This window comes from Hyaena hyaena, unplaced genomic scaffold (assembly GCF_003009895.1).
Source record: "Hyaena hyaena isolate Hyena2069 unplaced genomic scaffold, ASM300989v1 scaffold_206, whole genome shotgun sequence".
Classification (NCBI taxonomy): domain Eukaryota; kingdom Metazoa; phylum Chordata; class Mammalia; order Carnivora; family Hyaenidae; genus Hyaena; species Hyaena hyaena.
The window spans coordinates 1165048-1186992 of record NW_024080840.1 but is presented as its reverse complement, the minus strand read 5'-3'; the positions used below and the strand labels follow the sequence as shown (position 1 = coordinate 1186992).

Sequence of the window (21945 nt, the reverse complement as noted above, 5' to 3'; positions counted from 1 at the left end):
TATGGTTATGATGGCTATACTGTAAGCATGTAATGACTGTATTTACTAGTAAAAGCATAAGTAATTTACATAGTGTAAATTAAACACATTAAATTTTCCTTTAAAAATTTATAAAGCCTTTTAAGCACCCTGAAACTTAAATAAGGTAGACAAGTTACTAACAGAACAGATGTGATTGAACTTTGATCACTTAAAGACAGATACCCCTACCAAATTGGAAAGTCAAAATTCCATGGAATCTTAGAGCAATTAAAAAGGTAAAGAAAAAAAAATCACCGGTAAGATGTTAATGGTATATTGAATTCACTTCCAGGTGAAGCTGTTCCCAATAAAGTGTCCCCTTCATAAACAGAAAGTGGGATTGAAAAATGATTTTTAACCTGGGAAATAGAAGCAAATCATATTCAGCACCATTAATCTCAGAATTTAAAGACATTTAAAAAACATTCCATTGAAATATCCCAACAAAAAAACTAGTAGGCGATATTTATATTTCTTATATAAGTTAGAAAAGAAACAAACATGCTATTATTTATCCTAAAAATTACAAGGAAAGTTGCCACAGTTTTGTAGAAAAAAAATTTGTCAATAATGATACTTTTAAAATCCTAGAAGGGGGGCACCTGGGTGGCTTAGTTGGTTAAGCGTCTGACTTTGGCTCAAGTCATGATCTCACGGTTCATGTGTTCAAGCCCGACATTGGGCTCTGTGCTGACTGCTAGCTCAGAGCCTGGAGCCTGTTCAGATTCTGTATCTCCCTCTCTCTCTAACCCTCCCCTGCTCACGCTGTCTCTCTCTCTCTCAGGAATGAATAAATAAATAAATAAATAAATAAATAAAAATAAAATCCTAGAAGGAAATAATATTTTCCTGATTTTGAGATAAGGACTAACCTCTCTAGACAAAAATAAAACAATTCATGAGGAAAATATTATATCAAAATTTGAAATGTCTGTATGAAAATAGTTGGAAAAAGGCCACAGGCTGGGAAATGTGAACTTTTGTGCATCACTGCTGTATGCTCTTGAACGGATAAGGTCATCTCTGAAGTGTACGGAGACCATCACATCCATGAATAGCATACAACAATGGTGTAACAAGTAACATAACTTAGATTAATGTATATTATCAGATAAACTTCCAAACACTTGTATTTATCCTTGGGATGGATAAAAACAAGTTAGTAAAACCATTTTATTATAATCTTTCTAGATCTCAGTTAAATCATCCTATTAAAAAAATAATAATAATACCAGGGACAGCTGGGTGGCTCAACTGGTTAGGCATCTGACTCTTGAGTTCAGCTCAGGTCATGATCTGGTGGTTCATAAGATAGAGCCCTGCGTTGGGCTCCAAGCTGGGTGTAGAGCCTGCTTGGGATTCTCTCCCTCCCTCTGCTCCTCCACTGCTTGCACTCTCACTCTCTCAAAATAAACAAACTCAAAAAAAATTTTTAAAAAAGAATGGAACTGGACCATTTTCGTATATCTTACACAAGAATAAGCTCAAAATGGATCAAAGACTTAATTAAATGTGAGATTTGAAACCACAACAATCCTACAAGAGAACACAGGCAGTAATTTCACTGACACTGGCAGTAGCAACATTTTCAAGATATGTCTCCTGAGGCAAGGGAAACAAAAGCAAAATGTAACTAGTGAGACTATAGCAAAATAAAAAGTTTCTGCACACCAAAGGCAGCCAACAAAACTAAAAGACAACCTACTGAAGGGGAGAAGATATTTGCAAACGACATATCCAGTAAGGGGTCAGTATCTAGAATATACAAAGAACTTATACATCCTAAGAACAGAAAAAAAACAAAAATTCAATTATAAACAGGCTGATGAGATGAACAAATATTTTTCCAAAGAAGACATACAATGGCCAATAGACACATGAAAAGATGCCCAATATCACTAATCATCAGGGAAATGAAAATCAAAGACACAATGAGATATTGCCTGACACCTGTGCGAACAGCTAAAATCAGAAACATAAGAAACAACAAGTGTTGGTGAGAATGTAGAAAGAAAGAAACCCTTGGGGCGCCTGGGTGGCTTAGTCGGTTAAGCGTCCGACTTTCGCTTAGGTCATGATCTCGCGGTTCGTGGGTTCGAGCCCCGCGTCGGGCTCTGTGCTGACTGCCAGCTCAGAGCCTGGAGCCTGTTTCAGAGTCTGTGACTCTTTCTCTCTCTGACCCTCCCCTGCTCACGCTGTCTCTCTCTCTCTTAGAAATAAAAACAAAACAAAACAAAACAAAAACAAAACCCTTGTGCACTATTAATGGGAATGCAAACTGGTGCAGCCACGGTGGAGGACAGTATGAAGGTTTATCAAAAATTTACAATTAGAATTACCACATTCTCTGGTAATTCCACTACTATTTACCCAAAGAATATGGAAATACAAATTTGAAAAGATATGCACCCCTATGTTTACTTCAGCATTATATACAGTAGCCAAATTATGGTAGCAACCCACGTGTCCACCAATAGATGAATGAATAAAGAAGATGTAGCATAAATTAGTCAGAGAAAGACAAATTCTAAACAATTTCACTCTTACGTGGAATTTAGGAAACAAAACAAAGAGAAAAAGAAACTCAAGTATAGGGAACAAACTGGTGGTTACCAGTCGTGAGGTGGGTTCATCTTATCATGATGAACACTAATATATAGAACTGCTGAATCACTATACTGAATCTAACCAACTATAATTGAATACAGTAATTAAAAATCAATGCATTTCACTGTATTAAGTATTTTAAAAAACATTTTTCAGTAGGGGCACCAGGGTAGCTCAGTGGTTAAACGTCCTACTTTGGCTCAGGTTGTGATCTCACAGTTCAGAGGTTTGACCCTTGCATCAGGCTCAGTGCTGACGGCTCAAAGCCTGCAGCCTTCTTTGGATTCTCTGTCTCCCTCTTTCTGCTCCTCCCCTGCTTTCTCCCTTTCTCTCAAAAATAAACATTAAAAAAAAAAAACCTTTCAATACACATAGAAAATCATGTGACAAAATCCAACTTCCATTTCTGATAAAAACTCTCAGTAAACTAGAAATAGAGGGAGCATTTTCAACTCAAGAAAGGTCATCTACAAGAAAGCAACTCAGAACTTAATTAAGGGGGAAAGAATGAATACTGCTAAGATAGAGAACGAGGCAAAAATACCTTCTTTCAGAACATCAATTCATACTGTACTAGAGGTTCTAGCCAATGCATCAGGGAAGTAAAGGTAAAATAACATATATCCAGATTGGAAAGGGAAAATGAAAAATCTTTACGTGCAGATATCAAAACTGTATCTACAAAAAAGCTACTCCAACAAGTGCGCCTAGTGACGTTACACAATACAGGTTGGTACAAATCCAGTAGTACTTCTACTAGCAATTAAAATTCAGAAATATGTAAAAATACTAACTTAATCATAACTTTGCAATAAACATTGAAAAACAAAGTCTATTATTTAAATTGAAGTAGGATGGTCTCAGAATAGCCAAAACAACTTTGAAAATGAACAAAGTGGGACAACTTGTACTACCTAATTTCAAGACTCAGGATAAAATGGTAATGAAGACGCTGTGATTGTGGCATAAAGATAAACAAACAGATCAATGAAATAGATTGAAAGAGTTCTGAAATAAACTCCCAAAGTTATTGATGAGGGACCATAAGGCAAGCTGGGGGCCAAGCACAAGCTAGCAAGCCTCGCTGCCCCCTGGTGGGATGTGTGTGACATTCCTCAGGCACTCCAGGCTGCCCAAGAACAAAGGAAAGAACAGAAAACAAATGGTTAAAGGGACAGAGCCTCCATCAGTTTACAAATATCTTAGTAATATTACAAGAAAAGGGCAATCTTATCAAGAGCCTAATGCCCAAGAACTCCCTACTGTCTTAATGTTAATGTTTTGCTAGAGGGAAAAACCACCTTAGCGTGGCAACAGCTAGGCCTCCAGCAATCTGTGAGTCTCTGCCATATTTAAAATCCTTTACGAAACTTCCTCTGGACTCTAACTCCCCCAGCTCAACAGTATATAACCAGTTCCTCTTCACAACCCCAGTGCAGCTTTCTGCCCACCGGTCCTGTCCCTGTGCTTTAATAAAATCACCTTTTTGCACCAAAGATGTCTTTAAGAATTCTTTCTTGGCTGTCAGCTCTGAACCCCACCATCATCCCAAAACTTCATCAGTATGGTCAATTTTTGTTAATAAAAGTGCCAAGGCAATTTAATGGAAAAAGGATAATCTTGGTTGGAACAACAGCCATATGGCAAAACATAAACCTCAACCCCTACCGCACACCATATACAAAGAGTCAATCAAAATGGTATTTGGAATATCCATTCAATAAATTACTAATCAACAACATGTAACTGCACAGAACAAAAATACACAAAAGCTGATACGTGCAAAATTATGCTGAAAGAAGGCCTATTCCTTTTTGTACTGTTTACATAAAGCTCTATATGTGTAACTAATATACAATGACAACATATCAGTGGATGCTTCAGAATGGAGAAGTAGGGAGAGAGGAAACTTTTTGGGGTGATAAACATGTTCAGCATGTTCACTGTGATCAAGGTTTCATAGATCATAGACATATTCTGTGCCCAAACTCATCAACTTTAAATATATGCAGTTTATTGTACATCAGTTTAACCTCAATAAAGATGTAAAAATTTTCTCTCACCATATTTTCTAATGAAATCAAAGAATATACACATACTACAAAGTCCTAAAACAAAATATTGATGAGGCATTTAAAAGTAATTGTCCAAAAAGATTTTACAAAGAGTCCTAAAAAAAGTTATGGGAAGCATTGAACAAAATCCTACTACTGTTCATACTAAAGTAGTACAATCACTGGTAATGATTCTTTTTTATATTAGTTATGATTTTATTGCAGTTTATATTCTTTTGGTAGTAATTAGCTTTAGTTTTTTTTATTAGCACACAAATATGCATAATATGACTCCACAAAAAAATGGACCATTTCGTACCTGCACTGGGGAGCGAATTGTTACCTTCTTACTTCCTTCCACTCCATCAACTTGACAAACAATAGATCTTTCAACTCCAGACTCTCTGTGTCTTACAGTGTATAGTCGTCGTCCCACTTTTGTTAAAGGGATTTTATCCGCAGTAGAGTGGTTAGTGGGTGCTAAATGGAATATATATGTTTGTAAGCTTTTATTATAAATCACCATATATTAACTTTAAGTAAGTGCTAAATGCCAGATAGATCATTTCTGAAAATCATGAATAATAGTCACTGACGTTTTTAGATATAAGACTATAAAAAGATTATTTCTTTGTATAATCTACAACCAAGGGGTATTTTAAGAAGCCACAATACACTCCCACAACATTCATCTAAAACCTTCAAAATATTTTACCAAAAAAACATTTTTTTAATTGAAAAAAAATTTCATTCAGTAGTTTAACCTAACACAATAATATAAATGTTTTCTAACTAACAAGAAAAGTGATAAAATACAACACTGAAGTTTGGTTTGTTGTCATCATAACTGGGGCCTAAATACCTTTAGGCAGTAAATGGCTATTATTACCAAAGTAGCCGCGAATTTTCAGTTTTTCATCATTCCAATAACCTCAGATACTTTATGGCATGTACAACTAGATTAAACTAAGTTTTATACATACATATACTTTATTAGGGTGTGACTTCCTTATTTATATACCCCTCCAATTCCGTAAAAATGTTAGTTCAAAAATAAATGAGGTAAAAGCTAGAAGAAAAATCAATTCACTGATAATGCTGGGTCTACACCCTAAAGCTAGCCACTGTTAAGCATCATTTCCTGACTAAGAGAAAGCACTAGCTATGAGTCTTAGTACCCCTTACCCACATCTTAATTAATCTTTCAAATACTCTCCCTCTTCCATAATTATTTAAATGTCAGAGTGTCATAAAGGGGTGTGGATGAGGCTTCGGGACTAGTTAACCTTACAATGAATAAATATTATGACAAATTATTTTTTTACTTTCATTTCTCATGAAAATGAGAATCAGAAAGGACAAAAAGAAAAACTTTCCACCTCAACAGGCAGAAAATAAAAACCATTTACAAACTCCAAAACCATTGCAGTGTGCCATTTTCGTGAGTTCAAACTTTATTCTTAATTCATTCCGCTGTAAAACTAGTGGAGTATTACTGAATTATACCGAATGTGGTTAAAGCAACAAATACCAACAGCTACAGTCTGTAAAAGATGAGTAAAGAACAGATCAAATCTTTTTCCTCCCTGGCATATACAAAGTGGCGAATTACCATGCCCAAGATAAGCAGCGAACAAAGAAAGTCACAATTTGGAATACAAAGATACAGTGAGAGTAAGCAATCAAAGCCCTGAAGAAAAAAAAAAAAAAGTGAAATTCTCAACCTATTTGGAAGATTAGAAAACCTGAAAGATATCACAAATGAGCAAAATAGGATATAAAAATGCAACTTACGAGAAATTAAAGACCCAGGAAGAAAATTTATCACTTACTAAGAAGAACGAAGAAGAGTTTACTGCTTAGGCTTGTCATTGCATTGAAATGATCATTGTCTTTAGTTCCCACATAATCCATACTTAAACTCTCCTCATTTTTCAGTACATAGGATTTTGCCAACGGAACGTTGAGTACGCTAAAAGAATCACTTGGTGAAACAGAGACAGTAAGTCCAAGAGAATTTAAAATCATAAACGGTGCTAGATCTCGTATGATGGCAGCCGAAGTTCCGGTGGCAGCTTCTGTAAATGCCTAATAAAGAAGAATTATAGTAAATAAAATGAAATAAAATGACTAGCAGGACACTAACGAACATAAGACAACTAGGTTAACCAAAAAACTTCTTACTCAATTAAAACAAAAGGTTAGCTCAGACTACTACACCAACACGTAAGGTTTCAAATTTCTTTTCTTACCTTGGCTAAATTATTTAACATTACAAGGCCACATTTGGATAATGTAATGTTTAGTTGGTCTTTTGAATGGAAAGTGATAACGGTTTTATATTCTGGCACTTTGTAATTTTCTTCTTCAGTATCTGACTCAACAATGGCCTTTTTTGCTTTCTTTTTCATCTAAAATGACACATAAATTATAGAAATACAAGAAAATTTGTTCCTAGGAACACAATATTACTCATTTTGCAAAGAAAAAAAAAAGACAAATCCCATAATAACATTAGCGACAACAACGAGGTTTTTCAGTTCCATTCCCTTACAAGAATTACTTGGATATCTGCCAATTAAGGTCTTAGAGGACAGGGGCAATATTAGAGGAAAAATAGTTCTCATCTTCAATGATACTAAAATGGCAAGCACAATTCAAAAGGAAAAATAAACACTAAAATGAATGTGGCATCTGAATGAAAATTAAAAGCACACACTTCATAGCGCATGGGCATTCAGAGCAAGAAAAGTCATTTAGTTTACTGGCTATGGGAACAGAACATGGATTTAGAGAGTCTCAATAACATTGCATAACAGTGCCTTTAGAATCTATGGCTCCTAAGGATCAACACCATCTATAAAGTTTTGGGATTCATAGATCCACTGCCCACGTATCTTCTGACTTCAAAACCACTAAATAAGTTCCTTTATCCAGTCCTTTATCTGAAAGATGTACAAAATAAGTGCAGTAATCTAAAACAAAAAGTTAGACATGCTAAGTTAGTCACCTCTGTTGTTATATTAACTGGCTTTCAACCCCGGAAAATCTGTCGGCAGGTGACAGAATCATTATTTAGAGAGAAGACATACTAGGAATTTTTCAGTCTCCTGCTTTAAAGCACAATTTCATCCATCTAAAGGCCCTGATTCTTATGATTACATAAATATATTATAGTATATTTGAAATAAATAATAGTATGCATTTTTCTATATATATGCACCCTTCAAAGGACAAAGCAAACAAACACAGTGTAGACCACCACCTACAAGAAGACGCTAGAGGCACTGAACAGGGTGGTTCTGAGCTGGGATTCTGCAGCCAGAAATGCATCCCACCTCTTCCACTGAAGACACTACTTTAGGGAGGTCTCTTAAGCTTTATAGTCTCACTTTCTTCACCTGTTAAAATGCAGTTAAAAACTCTAACTTCAGAGGGGTGCTGCGAGGGTTCAAGCAAAAGTACATTGTTTAGAACAGTGTCTAGAACACAATAAAAGTTACACAATTATTTGTATTAATACAGGAGGCACTCGCCTTGGGGATGAAAATTACATTCACCAGTCAAACAGGAAAGCATGCCTCAAGTCCCATAACAGGAAAACCTGTCCTTTGTTATTAAAGTGTTTTGTGTGGTGTGGACATTCTCAGTTTTTGAAAAAAAATTTTCAGACTTCAAATATACCTTGATTCCAAGATTCCATGGTCTAAAATCCTCAGTCTGATCAATTTCTAAAGGTTCAAGCAAAGGTTCCCATACACCAAACATTTCATTGTAATAATGTACCTATAGAGAAAATTAAATTTTGAAGTAAGGCATTCTTATACTTTTGAAAGTGATCTTCCCTGCTGTTTCCCACAACTATTCCTTTTGGCTATGTTATTCTTTTATATGAAAATGGTTCTACATGCTGTTTCGTGGTTTCTTACACACACTCCCTCAGCACTTTCCTCACCTGGCCAACTTCAGAGTCTAATTTTCACAATTTGATACACATAAAACTCTCTTTTAAGCATCTTTCCTTGACTTCCAGAATGGTCTAAATATCAAAAACTGTCCATTTATCATGTATTAGTGACATTTTTAAACAGAGCTGCCTACCTCCACTGATTTTTTGAAATCTCTTGATGATGAAAAATAAACAATTCATTAAGTGCTTATTTATTTGAATTCTCAGAACTTCTTGGACATCCTAGATCATATGTTCTCTGCAAAATATATGGAATCTAGCCAGAATGTCAAAATTTGAAATCTAGTCACTCAGGTCTACTTCTATTAGTGTATATTTCTGTATCAACACACAGATAATAAATCAGCTTATAAATCTTTATATTTATTGATACAAGGAAGAATATCCAATTAGTTTCTACTAGACATAAACTCATTATTAAACCCAAAATATCTTTGGGGACAATTCTAAATAGATAAATTCTGAAGCAGAATATATGTTTTCAAAACAAGTATTTCCTTTATAATTCAAATACTCTCACAAAAATTTGAAAGATCTTTTTAGTCACTAAAGAAAATGCACTGTATAAAAGTATAAGGCATATCCTTCTAATTTTTATCACTCTCTTATTTTTTTATTATTTTGTTTTATTTTTAAGGAATAGACAAAGCATGCAATTGGGTTCGGAAGGGAAGGAGTTGGGAGAGGGAGAGGGAGGATCTTAAGTAGGCTCTATACTCAGCATGGACCCTGGGATCATGACATAAACCAAATTCAAGAGTCCAACACTCAAATGACAGCCACCTGGCATCCTTCTATTACTCTTTTAGAAGAGATTCAGAAATAATCTATCATCCTTTTAAAGGATAAAAGATATTCCATTCTTCAAAATAAGAATTTTAACTCTAATTAACACTAATATATCACCTTTAAGTTGATAAAACCAATTGAAATATCAAGTTTATATTTCACTAAAAGCAATACAAACATAAGAACAACTATATCAAGGGCATAAATTGGCGTACTTGCTTCCAAAAGTATTGTGAGCCAACATTGTCTTTACAATAAGCCTAATTAAAATATTTACATAAGATTTCACAAATATTCCACATGTAGATTTGTTATAGAATCTGGGAAAATACTACATATGCTTACTTCTAATTCAAGCTGACAGTACAGATTTATCAAGGAACTCCAGTTTTTGCCTTCCCCCGAAAAACGTGACTTTGCCAACAGCATAGGCACTGTTCTATGACCAACTCCAGCCTCAAGAACTATAAAAATAGAATCAATGTTCACTCTTAATGTCTCTCCTCTGAGTATCAATTCAGTTGTAGGAGCTTTGTTTTCAACTTCATGTGGTTCTTCAAGAAACCACATTTTTAAACTCTTAGTATCCTTCTTTTCCCATAAATGTGCTGTAGAAGAAACGGTATCTTTTGGGATGGTTTCCTTAGATGTATACAGGGCTGATGTTATGGTAATCACAGTATTTATGATAACTGGTGAAACCTAAGGGGGGAAATTAAAAGTAATGAAAAATCTACATATAACACTTTCAAAAATTAGGTATTTAATATTAAATATACTTGAAGGATCATGAGGAATATTAAACTAGTAACACTACCAGGAAAGAGTAGACATAATTTATTGCCTACAAAAATTTTACAACAATTTCAATTTTTAAAATATTTATCATGAATCTTACAGATATTAAACTGATCAAGGGTAAGTTCAACTATATATACCTATAACTAACAAGAATGTTAGATGTTATCTACAGGAGTCAAACACCAATAAAATACACAGTATTCATTATAAATGTGTATTAAATAATAAGTTATAAGTAATATGTCACAGAAAAATATTTTCAAAAACACAGCTGCATTTTTGATTACTTAACAATTAAAAAATGATACAATAATTGCTTATTCCCAGGTTTTACTAATTTTTTAAAAGGTACATTAAAGATATGAAAAACTGACTGCATTTTAACTTACCTTTAGGGTCAAGGATTTTACTGATATATCAATCACTTGTGGATTTGCACCTATTTGTGTAGCTTGATAGAATAAGTCACAGGGCTGCAAAACCTATGATAGGAAATTCAATCCCACCAAATTAGCACTGTTGTAAAACAGTTTTATCTAAAGATATTCCTAATAATAGCTAAGTTAAACAAGTTAGTCACTTTTAAAAATACAAAATTATCACTGATACCTATCATTTATAATAGAAAATATTAATAGCAACAATATTAAACATAGTAAATCAAAGGATATATTCAATATACAAAAGCCCCATGAAACTTGATTTTATATATTTTATTTTACTTACTATAATAAAATTTTTCATAGTATTTTTTCATTATATAATTGAAACAAAATTATATAGGAAAAGCTATAAAAGACGAAGAAAAATTATAAATACGTTAGATTTACTAGATCTTAATATAATTATAAATTAACTGAGTTTTCTATAGGTGTGGCAGCAGAATTATGCCCGCTAGCCCCCAAAGACTCATGCTCCTCTCAAATGCATAATATAATTCACCTCTTAAGGTTCTAATAGCCTCAACCCATTATAGCCTGGTAGTTTAAAATCTCATCATCTAAATCTGTTATTTCATCGTATAGGAGTCTCATCTATATTTCTCACTGATTCAAAGATCCCCACACCTCACCTATCTCTTTTTATCTTTTTAGCTCAAGGTCTAAAATCTAAACCCAGTACAGGTGCTGATCAAGTACATGCGTGTCATCTAGGAAGTACAGCTGTGGGGCACAGCTCCCCTTCTGTGGATCTGTGAAAGGAAGAGGAGTTATCTGCTCCCACTCTCCCAACACAGAATGATGGGGCAGACAGGGTAGCAATCACAGATATTCCAGTCCAAATGGGGAAAATGAAAGGTAAAAAGAAGTCACTAGCCCAAAGAAGCTCTGAAATTTACCCAGGGAAATGAGTTGCCTGATTAGGTTTCAAAGCTTGGGAACAATTTTCTGTGGCACTCATTTCTACCTTGTCTAGAAAAGGTAGCATAAATTTGCAACTGAGTAGTTTTACCATCCTGCTTCTTGCCAGTAGAATTTTGGAGATGCAACGAGTCTCTCTTCATTTTGTACTCTCTGTTCCTCTCAGTCCATCCTGACAGTGTTTTTATTAAAATAATTTTCTCAATAGCCTTAAGGGCCTTCTGTTAATTTTATGAGGTTTCATTCCATTAGACAAAAGCAACATCTGGGGCGCCTGGGTGGCTTAGTCGGTTAAACGTCCTACTTTCGCTTAGGTCATGATCTTGCGGTTCGTGGGTTCGAGCCCCGCGTCGGGCTCTGTGCTGACTGCCAGCTCGGAGCCTGGAGCCTGTTTCAGAGTCTGTGACTCCCTCTCTCTCTGACCCTCCCCTGCTCACGCTGTCTCTCTCTCTCTCCCCCCGCCAGAAATAAAAAACTAAAAAAAAAAAAAAAGCAACATCCAATGATCTTTCTGATATAATCATGCCCTCCTGCTGAAATGTCTAACAGGTGACACCTTTATAATTCCTAGACACCCTCTATTTGAGAAAATCTGTGAAACACATACTAATCTTTCAAAATCTCTTGAAAGGGCTCTTCCTGTGTCTGAACACTATGATTTTTTGACTGGAGATTTAGCAAAAGTTTATAAACACAGACTTTTTTCCATGCCACACTTTTGGGAACTATTTCTGACTTTTAGCATCTTCTGCCATTTGGAAGACTAAGACTTCAAAATCATAAAGTTCTGGTTCTTTTTGTTTAACTATTCTCCCTCAATTTATCCCTCTGGTCTAGCATTTTACTATAAACAGTAAGAAAACAGGCAGTATCAGGGTGCCTGGGTGGCTCAGTCTGTTAAGCATCGAACTTCAGCTCAGGTCATGATCTCACGGTTCATGAGTTCAAACCCCATGCCTGCTTTGGATTCTGGGTCTCCCTCTCTCTCTTGCCCCTCCCCTGCTCACACGCTGTCTCTCTCTCTCTCTCTCTCTCTGAAAAATCAATAAACATTAAAAAAAGAAAAAAGAAAGCAGCCAACATCTTCAAATCAGGCAGCTCAGAAATCTCCTTAGCGCACGCTCACTCTCTATCGATGTTTTCCACACACAAGTTCTGCTTTCCAGACAACTACGAGACACAGTTTTGCAAAGTTCCTTTGTCATTATAACTCAAGCCATCCTGTTAGCCTCCAATAACATGTCTTTCACCTTCTTTGTAGGCCCTTTGGGCAGCATATTTCTAAAAAAGTGACCATAGTGACCATATTTCTAAAAAAAGTCTGTTCAACAGAATTGAAAGTTTCTCTACCACTGTCCTTAAAATTCCTCCAGATTCTGCATGCTGCCCAGCTCCAAAGCTGCTCCCACATTTTTGTTCATGGTTATTTTTGAAAGAGAGAAAGAGAGTGTGCAAAGGCACATGTGCGGGAGAAGAAGAAAGGGAGAGAGAGAATCCCAAGCAGGCTCCACACTGTCAGCACAGAGCCCAGCGCAGGGCTTGATCTCACAAACCATGAGATCATGACTTGAACCACAATGAAGAGTCAGACTGAGCCACCCCGGCATCCCTGACACTCCCACATTTTAGATTAGCTGCTACAACACCATCTTGCTACTGGTTCAAAAATGTGTTTGTTTCCTAATGATGCATAACAAATTTCTACACACTTTGTAACTTAACACAAATTTATTACTTCTCTGCTTTTATGGGTCAGGAATCTTCCTGAAATTAGGGGTCAGCCAGCCAGTTATAGGACATCTGAAGACTTGACCAGGGAAAGATTTTTCTCCCAGGCTCCTTCAGGTCACTGGTAAAATTCCCATCTTTGTGGCCCTAAGACTGCGATCTCCATTTGCTTGCTGCCTTTACGCCTACTGGTCACTCACAGGTTCTTGCCATGTGGCCCTCTCCTCAGTCTGCTCCTTCAAAGCCAGCAGGGAAACATTATTCTGATGTTTCACCATTTTAAAAATTAGGTTAGGCCAACCCTGAATCTCTCTTTGATTAATTTGAAGTTAACTAATTGTGACTTAATTATAGTTTTTGATTTTGTCCACACTCAAAAGAAAACTATGCTGGGCACATAGAACAGGGAATAGAAATCTTGGGGGCTATCTTCGAATTCTGCCTACACTAACAATGAAGAATAAATCAGGAGGAAAAATTGACATCCAAACCCATTCCTCAAAGAAATCACATTAAAATCTACCACTATTCTAGGGGTGCTTGGGTGGCTCCTCCAGTTAAGTGTCCAACTCTTGCACTGGCTCAGGTAATAATCTCATGGTTAAGTTTGAGCCCCATGTTGGGGCACTGACAATGCTGACTGCCTGCTTGGAATTCTCATTCTCTCTCTCTCTCTCTCTCTCTCTCTCCCCCCCCTCACTGTCTCCCCCCTCCCTCACTCTGCCTCCCTCCCCTCTCTTTCAAAATAAACAAACCTAAAAAATTTTTAAAGATCTATCACTATTCTAATAAAATCATTAAGAACAACTGGTACATAACTTAAACATTCAGTAATATTCTATCTTTAAACTTCAAGGACAGGAAATTACAACATTACAATACATGATCCAAGATTTTCAATATAAAATTTGTGTTATCTCTTCATCTTAGGGAAGACAAAACAAAACCAAAAAAAAATATCATGATACATACATATAAAAGTTTCTCTATAATTTGGAAACTTTTTAATGCCCCTTCCCAAAATAAATATGAAGGTGTATGTTGATCCTTACTCAATTCCTTTATTTTCAAGTCTACTTACTGAAGATTAAAAATGCAACTGGTCAGTAACAGTAAATGCGTTCATGCCATAACAACATTACCATCAAGTTGTCGACAACAGAGTCCATATATATTAATTTAATGATGTAGAAACAGTTCTTAAAATGGAATTCTTTTCCTACTAGTATTTGTCTCTAACTATATCCACTGTGATTTCAGGGCTATTTCTATCATTTTTTTCTCTTTTCTACTCTCTCACCAAACTGCTTCCAGTCTTACATGATTTTCACTACTGATACATTCCTTTCCTGCTGCTAGTGCTTCCCCTTCACAGAAGCAATCGTAAGCTATACAACATCTAAAGAAACCGTTAAGAGTTCACTATAAATTCTCCACTTTATAAACATTATCGTGGTGGTGAGAAGGACTGCCTCGCATTGAAGACCACTGAATAACAAGAAAAAAAGGCAGAATATATAAGAGTACAGACACTGGTGTGCAGGTAGGTATGCGTGTGAACTTATGCTCACTGGAATCCAGGTTCTGTGCATATGCTATCCCTTTACCCTGAAACACACTCCTGTCGCAGGTGAATTAGCTGATACCTACTCGTCCTATAGTTATCAGCATAAAGGTCATTTCTGCTGAGAAGCCTTCCCCAGCTATTCTCCTAGGAGAGTTACAGTTTTTTATTATAGAGTCTGCTAAGATACTTTTAACAAAATAGAAGAACAAATTAAAATACTCTCCAATTTAGGGTATTTTACCCATAAATGTAAGTTAAGCTCACATGCTATAGGAAAAACTATTAATGTAATTTATTATAAATTTATTATATGTTTCATTCAGTAGATAGTAGTAAGCACTCAATAAAATTCCACATAATGGGCACCTGGGGGGCTCAGATGGTTAAGCATCCAACTTGGTTTCAACTCAGGTCATGATCTCACACTTTGTGAGTTCAAGCCCCACATGAGGCTCTGCACTGACAGTGTAGAGCTTGCCTGGGATTCTCTCTCTCTCCCTCTCTCTGCCCCTCCAGCACTCTCTCTCTCAAAATAAATAAACTTAAAAAAATAAAATTCCACACTTATTTATAATTAAGATTCTTTCAAAATTAGATACGGAGAATTTTCAACATCTAAAGGTTATACGTATAAATTCACAAGCAAATGTTAAAATTATAGTAAAATAGTAATAACTTAATGGGAATACAATGAAGATGAGTCATTACTGCCACTTAAGGAACAAAGAATGTTACTTTTGCAGGTGATTTTTATAAAATCTAACATAATTAATAGGTTATAGAAGTTATAAAACACAAATTCTTTTTAAAAAGCTGACAGCCCAGCCATAAAAAAGGATGAAACACTGCTATTTGCAACTAGGTGAAAAATATTATGTTAAGTGAAATACGTCAGTCAGAGAAAGACAAATAGCATCTGATTTACTCATCTGTGGAATTTAAGAAACAAAAGCAAAACAAATGAGCAAAGGGAAAAGAAAAGAGAGAGGGGGTGCATACAGGAAACAGATTCTTAACTACAAAGAACAAACTGATGGTTAGCAGTGGGGAGGTGGGTAAAATAAGTGCTGGGGATTAAGGAGGGCACTTGTGATGAGCACTGAATGATGTATGGAAGTGTTGAATCGCTACATTTGTTTTAATATAAAATAAATGCAATATCAATTAAAGTTCCACTAACAAAAGCTTATCAAAATGTGGCCAAGACTGCTTTTTTATACTTCTATTTCCATCTGTCAAGGAAGACACTTGTGGCAGAGTAGAAATCCATCTACAAACTGAAAGTCATCTTTAAAACTTAAAAGTAGAAACAAGTTACCAAGGTAAAACTGCAAAGTTTCCAAGGGGGAAAAAAAAAGGAGCAGAGAAGTTATCTCAAAATTTGGAGGCAATTCACCTTCTACTTATTTGTCAAATTAGTTATATACTAAGCAGAAGGCTATTGCTAAGTTGAGTTGAATGGTCAGGAGAATGGGAATGAGAAGAAAAAAATCAATTTCTTTGAATAAGTAGATTAAGATACATCCTAGGAACAGCACAACAACAAGATGGAAAAAATCTTTTAAATGCAGTTAAGCCATGCTTTAGCTACTTTTTGGGAGGAATTGCTTGTTATAGCACCTAATTAATATTCTAATACAGAATTTCATATGGAGAAGTTGACACTTCCTCAGCAAAGTCAAAATACCGGTGACTGATTTGACAATTGACTGGACAAAGGATATTTAAAAAAATCAAAGAGGACTTCAACTACCTCCATTGTGACCTTAGTCTGTACTTCCTAACTGACTAAGTTTTTCTTTATAGATTAGTTAACACAGGCAACAGATCCCACAGGCAAAGCATCCCCTGATGGGAACCGAAACTACCCCTCAAGCAATAAGGACTGCCCTGAGCCAGCAAGACCCATATGACTGACCACAAGACAATGATCCACCTGACCTTTACTGCCCACCTGGCTAATACCCACCAACCTTCGCCTCACTTTTTTTTGAAGTTTATTCTTTCATTTTCAGAGAGAGAGTACAAGCGTGTGTGTACAAGTCCATGCACAAGCAGGGGAGGGACAGAGAAAAAGGGAGATAGAATCCTGAGCAGGCTCCTGCTCCCAACTCAGAGCCTAACATGACCTGGGCTGAAACGAAGGGTCGTATGTTCACCTACCTGAGTTATCCAGGCGCCCCGGTACTTTGGAGACAGTCTTTGAGATATTAGTCTGCTGTCTTCCCAGTGTTGGCCTCACTGAAATGAACTGCTTTCCTGTTTCACCACCACTGTGTCTCTGCCTTTGGATTCTGTCAGCAGCAAGTGGCTGAACCTGGTCTATTTGGGCCCTGCCGAGCCAAGAGCCCTTGTACCCCTGCACCCCAGCTACAAAAACATAACATGATGACTTTGACAGTGCCAGAGCAAAATATTTGGCAAAACTGCTACTGGTGACACCTAGGAAGGCAGACAATGTACTCTGGAAACAACCTGACTTCATCCAGACAGCTTTGGAATATTTATAATGTTGCTCTGTACTCGCTCCTTCATTCTGCTGTCTGTAAAACCCTATGGGAGAAAGGAAACTACTGAGGAGACTCAGGCTCTAAAGAGGAGCCTCAGCGAGAGAGAAGACTACACTCCTAGCCTTTCTCTGGCAATTTTTGTTAAAATCAAACATGGGAACTAGCCCGTGGCAAAAACAGTAACAACAAAAATTAGGTTAACAGATGGTGCTTGTCCCCCTGGCCCAAACCTATGATTAAAGCAGCCTTTACTAAATCAGGATGAAGGTAGAATAGATAGAATATAAAGCTTAGTAAATAAAACAGGAGTTTTCTAGAGTAAATCAATGAATGCATGCTTTGGTTATGGTTGCTTATACCTAGAAGTACCTAGATGTCAACTAAATGTTCAAGGAATGAAGGACTACCAAAGAAACCATTACCTGTCATGCAAAAAAATGTTATTCGACTGCTGAGTAACCAACACAGGAGAAAGCTGTGACAACAGTGGGGTTCCCCCAAAAAAGACAGCAGCCACTTCAGAAGTGTCTACAGAGAGTAATGGCAAAGAAAAAAAAAATCTTTCAGAAGGGAAAGCCAGAGCCACCTGAGAAAATGACGGCAATGTTCTTCCACAAGAGTAAAATGGAAGAGTCCCGCCCATGCTCTCCCAGGAACTGGACTCCCCTGTAAGAGCTGCAAGTTTTCACAGTTCCATTTGAAGGACAGGACAGTTAAGTGACTACCAAGTGTTCCCATTCTTTCTTTTTCTGAATCACAACTATCGTGTCCTTAACCATCATTATGTAGTATTTGTGTGTGTGGTGATGGAGGTGTGCTGAAAAGCAATAGCTTATCTGTCTGTTAATAGACTGTCAAAAAAGAGAAGTCACGGCAGACTTAACAAAGAAAACTATCACCTAAAGATCCTGGACTTTGAGCTTGTATCCCTTAAGGAAGAGATGCAGATGTTCTCTGGATGAGAAAAAACAACTACAAAGGACGAAACCTCTGAGTGACCAATAGGGCAGGACCTCTGTCACCTTGTACCTCCTCTTCTGTCCTATAGTAATAGATGTTTTATGTGAGCACAAGGTAGCTCAGGAAAAAAGACCACATAGTCCACCCTTTTTGAAGAGAAGTGTGGTCATACAGCTAAGTTTAAGTTGTTAATAAAAGGAAAAACCACCAGACAAAGATCAAGTCACGAATGCTAGGCTCAATCACTAAACCAGGGCTTAATACCTATCCGAAGTGCAGTTTCAACCTCCTCCCAAAAGGTAGTCTTAATCGTAATTTTTTTGGTCTGCACAATGAGGTAATCTGTCATATGGACCTTACTCCATCCCCAAAAGGAAGATAAGTTAATGAACCCAACAAGCCTCACTCTTTTAAAGAAGTATGACCTTGTCTGAAACAATCCTTTCTTTTGCTAGTAACTTCCTTGCTTCATTCTCCTTATTAAAAAAAACTTTCCATTTTATATAACTCCCAGAAGCTTCTATTTGCTAGATGGGATGCAGACAAATTCATGAAATGCTTAATAAAGCCAATTAGATATTCACATTTTCTTGGTTGGATTTTGTCTTTTAACAAAGACAAACAGATGTAATTAGAAAAAATATATGTAAAATTTCTAAATTATAATTTAAAAGAGAATCAGTCTGTCCTCCATTTTTTATTTCCTCTCTTGTTAGTGGTGAGCCATCAGCCTTGCAAACTAAGAAACTCTCCTGTGTCCTGTTTAATAGGTATGTATTTACTTATAACAAAATTACAGCTTATATGTCTATGTTGATAGTATTTAGAACATTTATGCTTCTACTACTCCTTGTGGAAGCCTACACAACTTGTGTTTTATACGACTACTAGGAGTAAGAGTTAACTTGAAAAAGATGTCTTTGAAGAAACGGACTTTTCTCAGTTATGAAGAGTAGAAGGCCAAGAGGCTACCACAGAGTAAAACATAAAATGTGATATATATGGAAGCAAATGGCTGAAGGTTCAAATAAGTTACATAGAAAAAAGAAGAAACCTCTATCTGAGCGGAAGTGTACAGATGGGAGAAAACAATTAAAAATAATAAAATGGAAACAACATAGGAAACAGCTGGTAGAAAGCCTCAAAGAGCTAAGAGCAGTGTGGGACTGGCGTGGTCAGAAAGCCATAGTGAGGTCTCCAAGAAGTGTCCAGATGAATACAACTTCTTTGTGAGACTATTCCCACAAACACATGCAACAGAGTAACTGGGGAATGAAACAGAGCTTCAAAGCTTGTGTGATTAATAATCTCGACTAGGCTCTTCAAGAAGAAAGGAAGGTATTTTACAGAAAAAGGTTGAAAAGTATATTGGTAGTTTTGTAAAGGGGCATATAGCTAACTCTGAAATAGTTTACAACTATGCAGATAAGGAAAGAGTGAACTCACCGTAGTGATTCTGCCTTTTCTCTTGACTGGAAGAAATGGGCATGCTCTCACTTGAAGATCTTTAATGGCAGCAGTCATCGTACTGTTCTCACGGTCACCTTTCCAACAAATCTCACACTGTGTCGTAATGACTAAGGCAGGAGCATCACTTCGTGTCATATCAGCCACAAACACAATTTCAGGATTTTTAATAATAATATTAATTTCCCACTTCTCTTTTTCCTGTACAGGTACTAAATAGAAACAAAAATGAGTTCACATTTTAAAATATTTCTAAATCTTTGTTTTACAGATTATTTATGAAAATTTGTTACTTGTGAGAAAATGTTTTTTGTTTTCATTCCAAGGGAAAAAATAAAAAGAATCTTAGTTTTCAAAGGGATCTACTGTAATTCCTTTAGTATAAAAGTTGAAGATGCTGTAGTATTAAGAAAATTTTACAACGTGGGGAAAAAGCCGTTTGATGGCAGAGCTGGGAACTAACCCCATTTCTGACTCTGCACTACTGCTGCACCACAATGAACCACATATGGAAAGGATATGGAGAGCTGTAATAATAACAAAGATAAATGACTATGTTAAGTAAAAATATTATCTTTAATTATGAAAAGAAATAGTTCTTTATTCCTTCTGCTTCTTTTTGTCAAAAAAATTCTTTTAAACTGCTGCCTGTAGGGAAGCATATTTGCTTATTCTAATACAGGTCCCTTAATTATTGAACCCAATATATATTTCCATGTAGAAAAATACACAAACTGCACATCCTAATGGAAAACATTTAAGTTTTTCACTTACCTTTGAAAAATAAAGATTTTACTTTATTAATTCACTTAACCTCAACATCTAGAAAGATAATCAAGGTAAGTGCTATTGTAGCATTTCAATAATACATATACTAAATATTTTAGACAATGACTAACCTTCTTCCTTAGTAGTCCATGTCTGAACACTGGTTTCTACAGCCGAGCCTGTGGTGTAGGCCTCAAGAAAGACATTTGCAACTGTCAGCAGAAATTCCACACTGGCACAAATATACATTTCTTGAAGGACTAAGTCAGTCACCAAACCATCTCTGACTTTCCTATACTTTACATCCATCATGTCCTTTTTGTCAAACCCAACCGTCAGTCCTATCATTCTGAAAAATACAGTAACAATTCCTGTGAGTATCTTAAAAAGAACCAAACACACCAATAAAAGTCAAAAGGCCTCTTATTCATTTTACTAACAGCAAACAAGCATTCTGAAGTCATTTCTCCTGGGAAGATCACACAGTACTCCAAATAATAGACTTAGAAACTGGAGCACAGTTGTTTCATAACAATTTAAGCAACTGGCAGAACTTAGACTCTGAGCATATTTATCTTCTAAATTTTTCATGTTTTCCCATTAGAACTTACAAAGATTAATAATAATTTAGGTAAAAGAGATTAATTTAAAAAACCAATTTAACTATACTGATTATTTCTTCTTAATCAATCCATCAACCATCCAGTAAGAACAGCACATAACTGAATGAGGACATTTTAAATGCTGACTGAGAACCATGACTCCACTAAATTGAAACTCTGAAGATCTTAGGATGTATCCAGAAAACAAACATGCAACTTTGTGCTTAAGTTCAGTCAAATAAATCAAACACTTCTCAAATAAACACTAAGCACACTATTACCTAGGAGTTGCCTTCTTTACATGAGGTCTTTTATCATCTAAAATACAGTTTTTTAATGAGAAGGAAGAAAATATGGAGTCATCTGTATACATCTTTGCAGTACTTATAATATTCTCCAACTTAAATTCAGCAAGTTTCAGAGCAGGATCACGAACATCTTTAAAGGAAGTCTGTGGAAGAGGAGATCAATACACATTTTACACAAAAACAAAGTCTAACACGTATTTTAAGGTATGAACTACCACATTCTCTACTTCCATAGAATTTGCCAATGAAAGGCCAAAAAAACCCATTTAATTAATTTTTTTAATTTATTTTTTATTTTATTTTTTTATTTTTTACAAATAGTTTATTGTTAAGTTGGTTTCCATATAACATCCAGTGCTCATCCCCACAAGTACCCTCCTCCATGCCCATTTAATTTAAAAACTTATTTTTTACATTACTACCTATAGGAAA

The 21945-nt window shown here is 35.9% G+C and overlaps 1 protein-coding gene across 4 annotated transcripts in view; it reads right to left on the bottom strand.

Moving 5' to 3' along the window:
- The window catches only part of VPS13A (vacuolar protein sorting 13 homolog A), a 228593-nt gene that overhangs the window by 73356 nt on the left and 133292 nt on the right, over positions 1 to 21945 (bottom strand). For all 4 annotated transcript variants that reach the window (XR_005530230.1, XM_039242171.1, XM_039242174.1 and 1 more), the window contains exons 37-46: positions 21487 to 21656; positions 20735 to 20952; positions 19815 to 20047; positions 10632 to 10724; positions 9787 to 10143; positions 8367 to 8468; positions 6935 to 7093; positions 6515 to 6770; positions 5002 to 5162; positions 277 to 380 (exon numbers count right to left, since the gene is read on the bottom strand). Coding sequence is in view for 3 of the 4 variants with exons in the window: in XM_039242171.1 (XP_039098102.1) it covers positions 277 to 380; positions 5002 to 5162; positions 6515 to 6770; positions 6935 to 7093; positions 8367 to 8468; positions 9787 to 10143; positions 10632 to 10724; positions 19815 to 20047; positions 20735 to 20952; positions 21487 to 21656 (1853 nt within the window). In the remaining variant the exon portion in view is untranslated. The remainder of the gene's footprint in view (positions 1 to 276; positions 381 to 5001; positions 5163 to 6514; positions 6771 to 6934; positions 7094 to 8366; positions 8469 to 9786; positions 10144 to 10631; positions 10725 to 19814; positions 20048 to 20734; positions 20953 to 21486; positions 21657 to 21945) is intronic.